The following is a 14,951-nucleotide window of genomic DNA, read 5'->3' on the forward strand; positions in this document are numbered from 1 at the left end:
GACACAATAACTATAATTCAGTTTATTATTTTTTCCCTCAATTTTCAAGTGTTCGAAGTGTTCTACTGTGATTGGGCATTTAGACTTGCTCAAGTTAGGACCTAATAAAAATAGGAAATATTCTTGTGAACTTTTGTTCAGAATAAATTTCTTTCATACCATTACTAGGTCTGGATGTGTGGATATCTTTGCTGTTTTTATAGGTTTAGAAGCATTTGCTATTTGACAAATATGTACTGAGCACTTATGATATATCAGGCCCCGGAGAAACACTGAATAGACGTGGCCTATGACCTCAAGAAACACGCCAATGTATATGACTAGAAATTTAGACTTTGAATTTTTGTGCAAAGTTACAAGCCCCAAAATTTAAGAAGAGTTTATATATATATATATATATATATATATATATATATATATATATATATATATTAATGTCTGGAATGCTTGCATTTTGTTTGTATATGAATTATTTTTGTATATATGTGAATTCTTTTTTGAATGAAGCATCTTTACCCAGGTTATAGTCTATTATAAAGTTATTATCATCATAAGTTGAAAGAGATTTTTACTTATCTGTCATCTTTCCCTAGTTATCTTTCAGTCACTTTTATGTTTTGAGTTACACTTGATTATTAAATTCTTGCGTATTGACTTTATTAGTCTTCTCCCTTGTCACATCCTCTTGCTACTAGTTAAATGAACATTTTCTCAATAGATCTGATAAACACTCTACTTTGTTTGGCAAGTTTCCCGATAAGTAGATTTTAAGATTTTTAGGAATTTAAGGATGAGGGCTGGAGAGATGACTCGGCGGTGAAGAGCTCTTGTTACTCGTTCTTCTAAAGGACTTGGGTTGATTCCCAGCACCCACGTGGCAGCTCCCAACCATCTGTAACTCCAGTTCCAGGGGATCCAAAGCCCTCTTCTGGTTTCTGTGGGCACCAGTAACACATAAGGTGCACAGTCGTACATACAGGTAGAACAACTATATACTTAAATCAGAAAGAAATTGTCAAGGAACAGATAAAAAAAATAGAAAAAAAATGATTACTTTATAGTGTAACTTCTCATACAGTTGAAGCTACTTCTGGCTTCCTTTTCTGTCTTATAAATAAACACATTTCCATTATCTCCATGCTGCTAATTTGAAATACATATTTAGCTAGAATCATTCTATTGAGCTGGTTATTTTAGGAATTACCTTTTTTTCAGGTTTAAAAATGTTACCTTTACTGTCTGTAACAGCTTTGGACTTTCAGCCACACCACTAGCTAGTGGTCAGATCATTCACAAGTTTATAAACACCAAACCTCGTTTCTGTGTCTACAGATGAGGATAACTTTAATACTGCATGATTTTAGGATTTTCAGGATTCAATATTTTTAACTCATCTAAGACACTTAGTCCATGTCATCGCACAACGACTTGCGTATGAAATACCAGAAGTGTTATTATAATTAACGTGGGGGCACATGGTTCATTCATGGTAAGTCTTTGAGGTAGAACTGTGGCTTCTTTAAACCCTACAGGTGAGTGCCCGTCCCTCCGGGTGGTACCTCCCTGCTCCAAGCTCCAAGCTCCACTGTCCGGTTGAGCCTAGAGGAGGCGGGGGTCCGTCGCCTAGGAGACGAGGGCGGGGCGAGTCGTCCGGTGGAAGCTGAGCTTCCGGGCGGGAGGAGGAGGAGCGAAGGCGCGGCACTTGACGCGCGTCCAGCAACCAATCAGGAGGCGAGGCGCGCATTCAAATTGCTGCAGCCGCGGGAGCCTGCTGCGGGAATTGTGAGTGCGGAGGGTCTGGGGAGAGGAAGGAGGCTCCGGGCTGGGCTGAGAGCGCTGCGGTTGCTTGCCTAGCAGGCGAGGGGTACGCGGGTGGGCGCGGCTCGGTCCCCTTCTGTCCGAGGGTCCCTGGCGAGGGGCGCGGGGCACTCCTCTGTCCATCCGGAAGCCGAGGGCAGCGCCGCGGAACGTGCAGCGGCGGGCTCGGTGGGGTCCAGGTACACTGTCACAGCCCGGCGTGACTGCCACAGTCGCCGGCAGCCTCGGCCCGGGTCGTGATTGACTTTCCTTGTCTTCCTTCCAATCCTCTTGGAAATCTGATGGCGAAACTCTGCAAACAAAAACCGTGTTGATTTGTGCAAGGAGCAAATGGCTTTTACTTGGAATGGGATTTTTTTAAGACCCGGGGATCTATTGTCCTTAATTTCTCCTCTTAATGGGCGGGTTCTCTATTTTCCGTTGAATGTTTAGCAGTAGATGCTTATAACTGGACGCTTTCTTTTTTTTGTTGTTGTTGTTGTAATGATGCCTCTTACATTATGTCAAACCTTAAAAGGCTCTTTTAAAATGAGCTTCTGGTAGTTTGTTCCTTGACTTGTAATAATGCCTGAAATAGTTTGAAACAAAGTCATTTTATAAACTAGACTCAGGAATTCAATTTTAAAGACTTGCTTACATCCATTTAAGGAGAAGGATGAAGAGCCAGCTACCGGCCAGGAATGTGCTTTCCCACTGTTCTCTTTTAAATAATGCCTGATAGATATTGTTGGCCTATACTTATTATATTTACCAACATGCCTGTCTAGTTGGTTGTATAATGAAAGACAGTAATTTGAGGGGGGAGTGGGCATCTATAACAGAGTCTTGCTTGCATACACATGGTCAGGCTGGCCTTGAAAGTTCTGTTCTCTCAACTCAGCCTCCCTGATGTTGGAATTACAGGCCCAGACCATCACACCTGGCTACACACGCAATTTATAGTGTGTAATGTCTGTGGTACTTATTTAAGAAGCCTGCCTTGTGACGTCGTGTGATTCTCCTTTGTGGGCATTCCTGTATTTAACATACATTAACACGTATCCAGAAACTTTTTTGCTGCAGACTCTGATGAGATGCTATGAGTCCAAGCTGGGGATACTTAAAGCTTGTTGACATACACATCCGATGTTTCTTAAATCACTTGGCTCGTTTGTCTTGAGATAAGTCACCTGTGAGCTCCTTCTAGCTGTTGGAAATATGGATGGAAGGTCTTGTCTTTGAAGTCTGCAGCGTCTGTGGATGCCTGGCACATAATGGAACCGTCAGTAAATATTTGTTGAGTGATGAGTGACGGTCCTGTGAGGGCAGAGATAGTCCGAAGCTGTGTGGAGGTGAAATGGGAGCTAGAGGTTGTAATTTAGCCTAATGCATGCCTCTGAGGATTTACTTCTATTGTGGGAGAACCTATTTGTAAAGTTTGTAGTAACCGTTTTTCTTTTTTTTGTAGTTGATCAGATATCTTTGGAAACTGAAAAGTACAAAATGCCCAGCCATCAAACAAGCCTCTAAAGTGCTTAGACTCTTCACATCCTTTTTGAAATAACTTGCTGCCAAGATATCAGTACCCACTCCGAACAATAGACACAGCAGTGACAGCCTGGAAGTTTCTTCCTCCCCGACGACCTCATCATCAAGTGGCCTCACCCACAGCAGCCAACTTCAGCCACACTTGAAGTCAAATATGTCAGCGTGTGAAAATCATGATCCATTAGTGAGTGCTGGAAGTAAAACCAGAGACATAAATAGCACTTACGTTATCTCTGCCTGTAAAAAAACAAGGGAGACTCCTGTTACCCCCGACCCCAGTAGACTGACCCTTCAGAGAAGGGCTACTTGGAACAAAGAGTCATCTTTACTTGGTAGTGAACTGGGAGACACGACTAGAAAAACAGCAGATACTAGTCTTAGGTTACAACGTCGTCATGCCAAAACAGATTCTGTGGGGAAGTTGGAAACAACATACACTGTGGGAGGGAACACAGAAAATGAGTGTGCTTCACAGGACGCGAGGACAAAAGCAAAGCTTGTAAAGAATGACCCTTGTGTCGGGTCGCCTGTCGTTTCCAAGGAGGACTCAAATGACGTTGGAGTGATGGTTGGTGAGAAACACAGAGAGGCATTTCCTGCCCCCTGTATAGCAGATGAAAGGGGGACTGTTAAGAACTCATACCGTAGAGCGCCCATCGGTTCCCAGTGTCAAACTGGCATCGTGAGATCCGGTCACCTCGCAGTGAAAACGACTGAGAGCAAGCAGGATACCCCAGTGTCAGGAGCAGGAAACCCACACCATGGAAACACCGGGAAGGACATTACAAAAAATGTCAGTAAATCTGGAAGCTTAGAAATGAGGACCCCTGTGCAGGGTGTTCCAGAACACAGATTGGCACCGAGGCGCGACCTGCCTCCACCTAAGAGCCCGGCAGTAACAACCCTGAAGAACAGGATGATGAGCCCTCAAGTGAAACACAGGCCGAAAAGTTCTCTGCTTGCAAATAAAAGGGAACGATCACAAGAAAGGACACTCCCTCCAGAAGAGAGAACTGCAGTTCAGAACACCTTTACAGAAGCAGACTCTTTAAAAGTAGAAAATAGTCAGGTGACGGTGGCTGTGCGCGTAAGACCTTTCAGCAAACGGTATGTATGTATGTATGTATGTATGTATGTATGTATGTATGTATGTATGTTATGTATGTATGTATGTATGGTCCGTGTCTGGCTCTCAGGCCAAGTCGGTTCCGTGTCATGACGTGGCTTTAATTCCTCTCCGCTTTTAGAAAGCCAGTGTTGTAGTCCTGTGTCTTTAAAGTGGTTGGCATTTTCCCATGGTGCTGGGAGGTGAGCCCAAGGCCTCGTGCACACGAGGTAGGTACTCTACCATTGAATCACATCTCCAGCCCGCCAGTGTTTAGCCTTAATTGTAGTATATTGATTGTGTTTGTGACAGACTACAAAAATTAAAATCTCTATTTGGTATCTGTGCTCCTAGATATATTGGTTTTAGAAACTGAGCCGGGCATAATTGTACACACCTTAAATCCCAGCATTTGGAAGGTGGAGGCAGGTGGATCTCTGAGTTCAAAGCCAGCCTGGTTTACGTGGCAAGCTCCAGGCTAGCCAAGGCTACAGAGTGAGACCTGGTCCTAAGGGTTGTTGCTAAGTGAGTCATTGAATTCTCTAATGCAATCTCCTTTCAAATTCATGACTTGTGGTGGTTGGGAATGCCTACCTTTCCTTTAAAAAGGGCCACAGCAGCTCATAGCTTCCCAAAGAAGGTTCCAGAATGGTGACTGTCAACAGCCTCACCTGCCTTTGATACGTAGCGATGATAAACGCAGAGGCTTTTCGCACTTGGGTTTGATGGCATGGCATATATCTCTAAAGGTGACTGTGGTGGGAACAGTCACAGGTTAACAAGATTTTAAAAAAGTCAGCTAGGTCTGGTGGCCATGCCTTTAATCCCAGCACTCAGAGGTGGATCCCTAGATTCATGACCAGCCTGGAGAGAGAGAGAGAGAGAGAGAGAGAGAGAGAGAGAGAGAGAGAGAGAGAGAGAGAGAAGAGAAAGAGAGAGAAAGTAGATCTGAAATGAGACTGTGGAATAGAATTCCTTTTGAATATTTTAAGGGAAGACAATAAACTTGTCACTGGATCAGTAGTCAGTGTGACATGTATCTAAGTGACTTAGAAGTAGACATGGTGACCGCTGTTTGGACTCAGCAGTTATAGGTAAGGTGATCTGTTCTATAGAGGTCTTTTTAGCAAAAATGGGGTGACGATAAGGGGAGAGGAATGCTGGTGAGCTGGTCTGAGAAAGGCAAGAGGCCAACAAGATCATCAAAGCCATGAAAGGAAGGGAGAGCGAGAGCGCGCGCGAGAGCGCGAGCTGGGGTGGGGGCAGGGGACGAACCCACCACGGATGACTACAGCCGAAAGAGTCTGGGAAGTCTTGGGCCAAGAGCTCCTCAGAGAAGCTCTGAGAACTGGGGGTGGGGCCGGGCGGGGCTCGTCAGATTGATGGGACAGATGGTTTGGGGGAGAAGTCCGATTTGAAAGCAGATTCTTGGGGAAAGGAGTGGGAAGGGAGACGAGGCTGACATTTGGGCCAGCGATAGTGTTTTCCTACTGAGTAAGTGAAGATTTTGTGAGTCTGGGAGAGGAGGGTAGACATGAAGACTGGAGATTTTAGTGACGGGATCTCATGCAGGAGGGACCGTTGTATCAACAGTGACACGTAGGAGCCAGAAGACACTCCAGAGTTAAAATTTCTGTTACTCCGGGTTCATTAAAATGGTATTCATGTTTTATGCCAGCTCTAGATAGCTTTCTATCCCCATCCTTTGTTGTAATATAAAAAGACATTTCATGATTTGAATTGAAACATATATATGGAATGGGGACTTTTTAAAATGTTCCATTCAAAACTTTAAAACTTGGTTTTCTGAACAAGGCGTTTGAAATTCCATTTCCCCTTAGTAGCTGTACTGAAGATAAAGGGCAGACATTTTGGAGACCCACCGACCTCGAATTCCTAATTTTCTGCATCAAGCTAAACCCGAAGGGATGATGACCTTAAGCTTCGAGGGGCCTTTCTTGTGTTCTGCGGAGATGGTATTCACAATCATGAGAGGTGTGCTCTGTGTGCTTCTTTTCAAAGAGAGAAGATGGAGAAGGCATCCCAGGTTGTCTTCAGGAGCGGGGAAGAAATAACGGTGGAGCATCCCGAGATGAAACAAACTTACACTTTTGTCTACGACGTCTCGTTTTGGTCCTTCGATGATTCTCACCCTGGCTATGCCAGCCAGACAACCGTGTACGAGACGCTGGCAGCGCCACTCCTGCAGAGAGCCTTCGAGGGCTACAACACCTGTCTCTTCGCTTGCGGCCAGACCGGCTCTGGAAAGTCCTACACGTAAGTCACAGCCACCATGCAACCATCCAGAAAGGTTCACAGTTCCTTTTGTCGGAAGCATCGTGGTTGTAGAAAGAATAGTTTTTTTTAATTAATTTTTTTAATTTATTCTGTGTGTGGATATCATGTTTGTACATGGGTGCATGTGTCCCGGCATGATCTGTGGAGGTCGGAGGAAGCTTTGTGCGGTTGACTCTTTCCTTCTGCCTTTACATGGATTCTGGGAATTGGCCTCAGGTCCCCCGGCTTGGCCGCCAAGTGCCTTTTTACCTGCTGAGCCACGTTGCCTGCCGAAGATTATAGTTTTGAAATCATATGGATTTGGGCTCAGGTCTCATCCGTTATTGTAGACAAGATCTGTATACTTAGGCAGACAAGATCTGTATACTTAGGCAGACGCTTGAATCTCTAGGCTTTACTTTATATATGAGGTAATTTACTTTATAAATATAGTTGTCTCTGTTTTACTATAACTTATATAATCTATTTTATTTTTTTATGTGTATGGGTATTTTGCCCGCATGGATGTCTGTATACCACATGACTCTGGGTGCCTGAGGAGGCCAGAAGAGGGTGTTGGATCCCCAGGAACTGGAGTTACAGATGGTTGTGAGCCACCATATGAGTCCTGGGAATTGGACTCAGGTCCTCTGGAAGAGCAGCCAGTGCTCTTAACCACCGGGCCGTCTCTCCAGCCCTAACTTATATTTCTCTTATAAACGGAAGTTCAAAGAGGATAGAGTGAGAGTGTGTGTGTGTGTGTTTACTATGAGAACTGGTAGTAAGGCACCTTAGTCTCTCGTGTTTGGTAGATCAAAAAACTTTAATCTTTCTTGTATTAACTTGTATGAGCAACTGTGAAGTTACTAGATTAAAGCCTGACTAGCGGGCTGGAGAGATGGCTCAGCGGTTAAGAGCACTGGCTGTTCTTCCAGAGGTTCTGAGTTCAATTCCCAGCAACCACATGGTGGCTCACAACCATCCGTAATGAGATCTGGTGCCCTCTTCTGGCCTGCAGGCATGCATGTAGGCAGAACACTGTAGACATAATAAGTAAATCTTTAAAAAAAAAAAAACCTGACTAGCAATTTTGGCCATACACAAGTACCTGGTTTTATTAAAGATATTTTAATATCGACTTTAAGTGGGAGGCTTACAGGAAAGACGCTCAGAAGACACCCCAGGTACATAGGTATGGACATAAGACATAATGCAGTAGGGTAACTATGGTAATTGTGGTTGATGACAATAAATGGTATATTTCAAAATAGCTCAGAATTTTGAATATTTTCAGTATAATAAAATGATAAGTACTGAAGTTGTATGTATGTCTACCAACTACTCTGCCCTGCCATTCTACATTGTATTTAGGTATTGAAACATACCACTGTGTCCCATTAATGTGTACAATTACTCTGTGAACTCCAAATCTTAAGACAGTATTAAAAGTGGAGCATCCTGTGAATGGTAGCTATCGGAGTATTTCCTGTCCCGAAGGGGCAGTCAGGATCGACGTCAATGGCAGTCTTTGCTTGTACTTTCTCACAGTAACCCTTTCCACTCTGACATTCCCATTTTAAAGACTGAATTGAGGTTTGATGGGGTTAAGTATCTTAGGTGAGGTCACAGGGCTAACTCAGCGGGCTATAACCTGGTGGCTCACACATGTGACCTCAGAACATGGGGGGCGGAGGCAGGACAGTCAGAAGTTCAAGACCTGCCTGGAGCTGGAGCTCAGGTGGAGCTTTTGCCTGGAATATGTGAGAGTCTAGGTTCAATTCCAGGTCTGCCCCCACCCCCAACAAAAGAAATTCAAGGTTACATACAGTGAGTTTGAGGCCAGTTGGGGTACACGAGACCCTGACTTGAGAAGAATAAGATTTAGATGGGGCACATTTAGCTCCAGAGCCTAGGTTCTTAGGTATTAGCATGTTCTCTGTTCCCTTCTCAGACCATTTCTTCTAAAAGAATTTAAGATTTCCAAAACTAATCAATGTCGCTTCCTTCTTGTTCATTATATATTTCTAGGATGATGGGACTTAATGAAGAACCAGGAATAATTCCGAGATTTTGTGAAGATCTTTTTGCTCAAGTCGCCAAAAGACAAACCTCAGAGGTATGTTTAAATTCAAATCACGATCGTGCCCGCCCACCGAGACCTGTCACCAGGTCTGAAAGATGGCGTTCTCGTCTCCAGATCATTCTCCTTCGGTGTAGTATGGGGGGGAGGGGGAGGAGGTTCCAAATGCAGAAGCAGCTCTTGCCGGTGGGCGTGGTGGAGGTGTGACCTCTGACCCCTCTCCTCTCCGCCTTTTGGTGTTGTGCTCTGTACTGTAGCTCATGCTGCCCTTGAACTCTGAGTTCTTCTGCCCCCCACCCCCCCACCCCCGCCTCCTGAGTGCCGGGACTCCAGGTGTGCGCCCCATGCCTGGCTCCTTTCCTTGCGTCTCTCCTACAGGGTGACGGTCACGTGCCCATCTGTGTATCTCTGTGGTCAGGTAAGGTGCACAGACTTTAGCTGAACACAGCAGGCAACTCTTGGAACAGAAAGCGTAGTGAAGCCAGAGTAGGAACCCAGACTCAGCTTTGAAAGACAGGCCTTTCTAGCCACACAACAGCTGAACGGGTGGGTCCGCTGGCTTCCTGTCTCCACGGCCATTGCTTGCCAATCTAGCGGACTGGCTTTTTGTCAAAGTCAATTGACTGTGAGCGTCATCAGGGATCTGATGGGTGCAGGCCTATGTGCCTTACTAAACCTCTCCTGGAGATCTCATGTCAGTTGCTCTGGAGTTTCTAGTTTCTATACTTGCACAAGGGAAACTGTTATGCTAGATTCAGGGGCGAGAGAGAGAAACAGAAGAGATGGACCAGTGAACAGCCAAGTATAATCAATTACATGCTAAATATAGTCAAGCAAATACTGTGTTGTTTGTTACATTGTATTAGTCCTTTTTCTGTTGTAACACCATAGCAAAGGTAAATTTGTAAAAATAAAGTTTCTCCCAGTACTGGAATCTGGAGCCCAGTATCAAGACGCTGTCATGGTGTAGACCTTCCTACATCATAACATGACAGAGGGTGGCTCAAAGCCATCAATCCTGTCCTAGGGTCTTACCCTGAGGAACTCACCCCTCTCACTGCCTCCTAACGGTCTCGCCTCCAGATAGCATGCACATGAAAATCCGGGTTGTTTGGTTACCCCACAGAGTGGGAACTTCTGGGGGACACGGCCAAAGCCCAGCAAACAGGACGGTGAGTGAATTGGAGACAAGTTTTCCTAGGAGGAGGACAACTGTACTTGCTTTTGAAGGACAGACATTGGTTGTTGGCCGGGGAAGGAAAAGCAGGGAAGCCACTCCTAGCCGAGGAAGAGCTGGCACAAGATGAGGATAGGAAAGTGGGGGGCCTCTGGGGGTTTGTAAGTTGTTAACTGTGGTTGAGGAAGTTGGGGGTAGAGGGTGGCTGTAGTTGAAACTAGAGGGGCAGGCAGAAGTTGGTTCTTGAAGACTTTGGTTTTTTTTTTTTGTTTTGTTTTGTTTTTTAAAGATTTATTATGTATACAGTCTTCTGCCTGCATGTATGTCTATAGGCCAGAAGAGGGCACCAGATCTCATTACAGATGGCTGTGAGCCACACCATGTGGTTGCTGGGAATTGAACTCAGGACCTCTGGAAGAGCAGCTAGTGCTCTTAACCTCTGAGCCACCTCTCCAGCCCCCTTGGGAGACTTTGTAAACCAGGGTTTCTTTGTGTAGTTTTGGTGTCTGTCCTGGATCTTGCTCTGTAGACCAGGCTGACGTTGAACTCACAGAGATCCTCCTGACTCTGCCTCCTGAGTGCTGGGATTAAAGGAAAAAGTAACAGATTTCTTTATGGCATTTCATATATATTTAGTTTTGATTGATCCTCATTCATATATATATATACACACACACATACACACATGTGTGTATGTGTGTGTATTCCTGTCTGCAACATGGAGAATAGATTGAAGTGAAATAAAACTAGATATAAAAGACTGGCTAGGGACTTGGCACTTGAGCTGGACAAAGCATGACAAGGAGCTAAAGTGAGGTAGTGACAGCAGCTATTGGCAACAAAGCACACATCCGAGAGACACCATAATAGACCCGGCAAGCTCGGCAAACATAGGGAATGGAGGGTGCGGAGAGAGCAATCAGTTTCTGACTGGATAGCCCGATAGATATTGAGGGCATTTGTTGAGAACAGCAAAAGGAAAGAATTAAGTAGGTGATGAGTTCTTTCTTCCCTCTGAATGCATGGCTCTCCTGCTTTCTCCCTCCTTCATAAGTGGAAAGTATGACAAAGGGCTACACAAAAACTTGGACTTGAATATTTCATCTTTCAGATTCAAGTCCAAGTTGAGCAGGCTTCAGAGAATGTGGAAGCTGTGAGCTCGTGGGGCAGAGTTCTCTATTGGCTGCTTAGGATTTAGGGGGCATCATTTGAAAGTCATAGAAGCCAGGGAAAGATGGATGAAGTGAAAGAGGTTTTGTTTTCTCTTTTATGAGACAGGGTTTCTCTGTGAAACCCTGACTGTCCTGGAACTTGCTCTGTAGATCTGGCTGGCCTCAAACTGGCAGAGATCCACCTGCCCCTGCCTCTGCCTCTGCCTCTGCCTGCTGGGGTTAAAAGTGCGCAGCACCAGTGCTGGGCAGTGCAAGAGTTTTCATCCAGAATCCCTCACTTGAACACTTCACCTGATCCTTTCCTTAGAGGTTTGCCGTGAGATTAAAGGAGTTGGTCCATAGTGTGCCTGGCACACAGTGAGCCCCACTGAGTGACTGGGGATGTGTCAGCATGGAATGAACAGTTCATGATGGCTGAGGGGAAAGTGTATGGCTCTTAGGAATAGAAGATGGTCCAGCCAGCATGATGACAGACTGCAGGAGCCTGAAAGGAAAAGGAAGGTGGGGTGAGCTTCTTCATAATGTGCCCCAGCTCCTTCCCACCGCATCCTCATCTCTGAGTCCTCTGGGACTACCCTAAGAATACTCTGTTTCGTATAGAATTGACATTAGTATGTGTTTTCTGGATCCCCATGCCTGTGCCACAGCATTTGTAAATGACCTTTGACCCTGTGGTATTTCCCACATACCTGTTCTGTGTCTGAACATGCTTGGCTCTTCTCCTATGACACCGCGTGCATGCGTGCTCTCTGCTTTGGGTCACTCAGGTGCTGTATTCCATCTTTACCCTGAAAAAAACTCACGTCTAATTAGAGATGCGGTCCAGCACACGGGCCTAGTCTTGTGTAGGTCCCACGCAGGTAACGGCAGCTGCAGTGAATTCATATTCACTACACTGATGTAGCAATAGCTTTATCAAGTTCAGCAGACAACCTTTTCTTCCCACGTGTTTTCCATCCTCTGGCTCTTACATTCTTTCCGGGCACCCTTACACTGTGTTCTGTATATTCCCCGAGCCTTGGAAGGGATGGTGATGGACCTGTCACATTCAGGACCAAGCCCTCCACCACGGCATATTCTCAGTGCTTTGGTTAGTTATGCATTTCTGTGTTGATTGCTGTCCACTGCGGTAAGAGGTTTCTTTGGTGAAGTGTGGGCACAGCACTAACCCATGGGTGTAAACCTGAGTATTTAGAAGGTAGTTTGACAGCATGACTGTTTAGGAAGGCAAGCAACAGTAGTAGGTTCACCCCTAGTACCTATGACCTCCCCAGGCATAGGCCCTTGACTAAGTCTGTAGAACCAGGCATGAGTTCCCTGCTGTGGAGCAGGCCTGACTCAAGTCCAACCGTGAAGCGGTTGATTACCGCCATACCGGTCATGCCAATGTTGTCCTAGAGGGTGCGGCTTGTCTGGCCCATCTTTTTTATCTTAGCTCACCAGATTCACACTGAGAACGACTTGAGTTTTCTTCGCCGTCAGCCTACCTAGCACCTTCTGACAGAGTACTTGCTCGTAGGGGGAAGCTTCCAACTAGTTCTTGTTGGATTTCTCTGTAGACCGTGTGGTAGTATCCTCAACAACGAGGCTTTCCCGTCTAGTTCCGGTGGGCAGCTAAGAGCAATGGCAAGAGCCTGTACGGCTTGGGGGCCCTTAATGCTTCCCCATCCAGTAACTTGTAGGGAGGGATCTCACACCTGGCATCAAGACTTTTGTTTAATAACCCAAGGCTTCTGGGAGGAACATTATTCATCCATGGAATATACTTCCATTCACTTTTTTTTTATTATAATTTTAATGAGCTCATAAAACAGTGAATTTTCGTATGGCCTTCTCATATCTCCTTCGTTTGATTACTCCTCCTCCTCCTCCTCCTTCTTCCTTTCCTCTTATGCCCCTTGCTGCTTAGACCCGTTCATGTTCATAACTGTTTTCTCTACTCCCCATTTTTCATGGCCTGTGTCCTACCACCCCCCCCCCCTTTTCATGGGTCATCTCATTCATTATAATCTTTTTCAGATCACCCATTGTCCTGCAAGTTCCTATTTCGTGTTTATGGCTGAATTAAAGTCTACCGTGCATATGCACCACGTTTTCATTGTCCATTCACGCACTGATGGACGCCTAGGCAGGTTCTATTTCCTTGTATTGTAAGTAGGGTCACAGCGAACACAGAAGTGCAACTGTGTAGAGAACAGTCTCTAGGACATGCGCCCAAGAGTGCTCCAGCTGGGGCATGTGGCAGTTCCGTTTTCAGCTTCTTTTTTGAGGCAGGTTCTCACTATGCAGCCTTTTGTTATCCTGAGCTTTCTCTGGAGTCTGGCTGCCTCAGAGTCATTGAGATCCGCCTGCCTCTGCTCCTGAGTGTTGTCTTTAAAGACACGTTGCACCACACCCAGATGCATGTTTAGCTTTTTATTTTGGTTTGGTTTTTTTGAAACAGGGTTTCTCTGTGTTGCCCTGGCAGTCCTGGAACTCAGTCTTAGACCAGGCTAGCCTCAAACTCAGTCTTAGACCAGGCTAGCCTCAAGCTCAGAGATCCACCTTCCTCTGCCTTCCGAGTGCTGGGATTAAAGGCGTGCTCCACCACCGCCCGCCTGGCTGAATTTTCAACTTTTTGAGAAACCTCCACCCTGATTTCTAATCCCTCACCAACAGTAACGGGTCCTGTTTCTCCACATCCTTGCCAGCATTTGCTGTTTTTGTTTTTTGAGAAATAGCCATTCTGACTAGAGTAAGATGGAATCCCAGGTTAGTTTTTTCAATTTCCTTGACAGTTAATGGTATGGAACACCTAAGAGAAAGAGCATTTGTGTTCTTTCTCTTGAGAACTGTTTGTTCAGTTCCATAGACTTTTTTTTTTTTTTTTAAATCAGGTTGTTTACTTTCTTGGTTTAGTTTTTAAAGCTCCACTTATATTTTATACATGAATCTTCTGACAGATGTATGGCTGGCCAAGATTTTCTCCTATTACTTTGAATACTCATTTTCTATTGAAGAATATCTTGATTGCTCTGCAGTGAGACCCTTATGGGGAAGGCCTTATACTTCATTTCTTTATATCCTCAGCAACAAGCTAAAGGCATACACATGGTAGGTAGGTGCTTAAATGCTTATAGGCTTGAATTGAACTTTAACTAGACATTAACCGGAAGAGATGCAGAAACTTGTTTTCGAGAGATAAAATTCACAGAACAGTAACCATTTTGTGTACAGTTTAGTGGTGTGTTTTTTAAAGAAAACTTTATTGTGAGAACAGATGTGTCACGGTGTGCTTGTGGAAATCAGAAGACAGCTTGTGGGGATCTGTTTTCTCTTCCACCATGTGGGTCCCAAAGATCAAACTGGGGTCATCAGGCTAGGCAGCAAGTGTCCCTTCCCGATGACCTGCCTCACAGGTCCCAGCGGCAAATTCTTAACGCAGTCTATCTGTAGTTTCAAAAAATTTCCATTGCTCCCAAGGAAGACTTTGAACATATTAAATTGTCATGTCCCTTTATTACTTCTTTCAAACTCTGGCAGTTACTAATCTGTTATGTCTCTCTGAATTTGCCTGCTTTGAAAATTTCATAATGTACAACTTTTCTGTCTGGTTTCTTCCACTTAGCAGTATTTGTTGGAGATACATCCATGTTATCGCAAGTATTAGCCAGTGCTTCACTGAATAATACAAAAGCCTTTTTATATCTGCTGGAGTGTTGCTATAAACACTGGATTACAAATTTTTATTTCAGTACTCTATTCTTTCGAATGTGTAAGAGTAGAAATGTGAGCCGTGAGCTCAATTTGTGCTCA

General features: G+C 44.9%; 1 protein-coding gene across 2 annotated transcripts in view; it reads left to right on the forward strand.

Moving 5' to 3' along the window:
* Positions 1 to 1,722: 1,722 nt before the first annotated feature.
* Kif14 (kinesin family member 14) overlaps positions 1,723 to 14,951 on the forward strand; it is a 72,090-nt gene continuing 58,861 nt past the window's right edge. The window contains exons 1-4 of one of the 2 annotated variants that reach the window (XM_042258240.2): positions 1,723 to 1,782; positions 3,266 to 4,452; positions 6,473 to 6,727; positions 8,756 to 8,843. In XM_042258240.2, coding sequence (XP_042114174.1) covers positions 3,500 to 4,452; positions 6,473 to 6,727; positions 8,756 to 8,843 — 1,296 coding nt within the window. In that variant the 5' untranslated portion in view covers positions 1,723 to 1,782; positions 3,266 to 3,499. Of the gene's footprint in view, positions 1,865 to 3,265; positions 4,453 to 6,472; positions 6,728 to 8,755; positions 8,844 to 14,951 lie in introns of both variants that reach the window. The other variant, XM_042258241.2, reaches the window with a different exon arrangement.

This window comes from Peromyscus maniculatus, chromosome 11, assembly GCF_049852395.1.
Source record: "Peromyscus maniculatus bairdii isolate BWxNUB_F1_BW_parent chromosome 11, HU_Pman_BW_mat_3.1, whole genome shotgun sequence".
Taxonomy (NCBI): domain Eukaryota; kingdom Metazoa; phylum Chordata; class Mammalia; order Rodentia; family Cricetidae; genus Peromyscus; species Peromyscus maniculatus.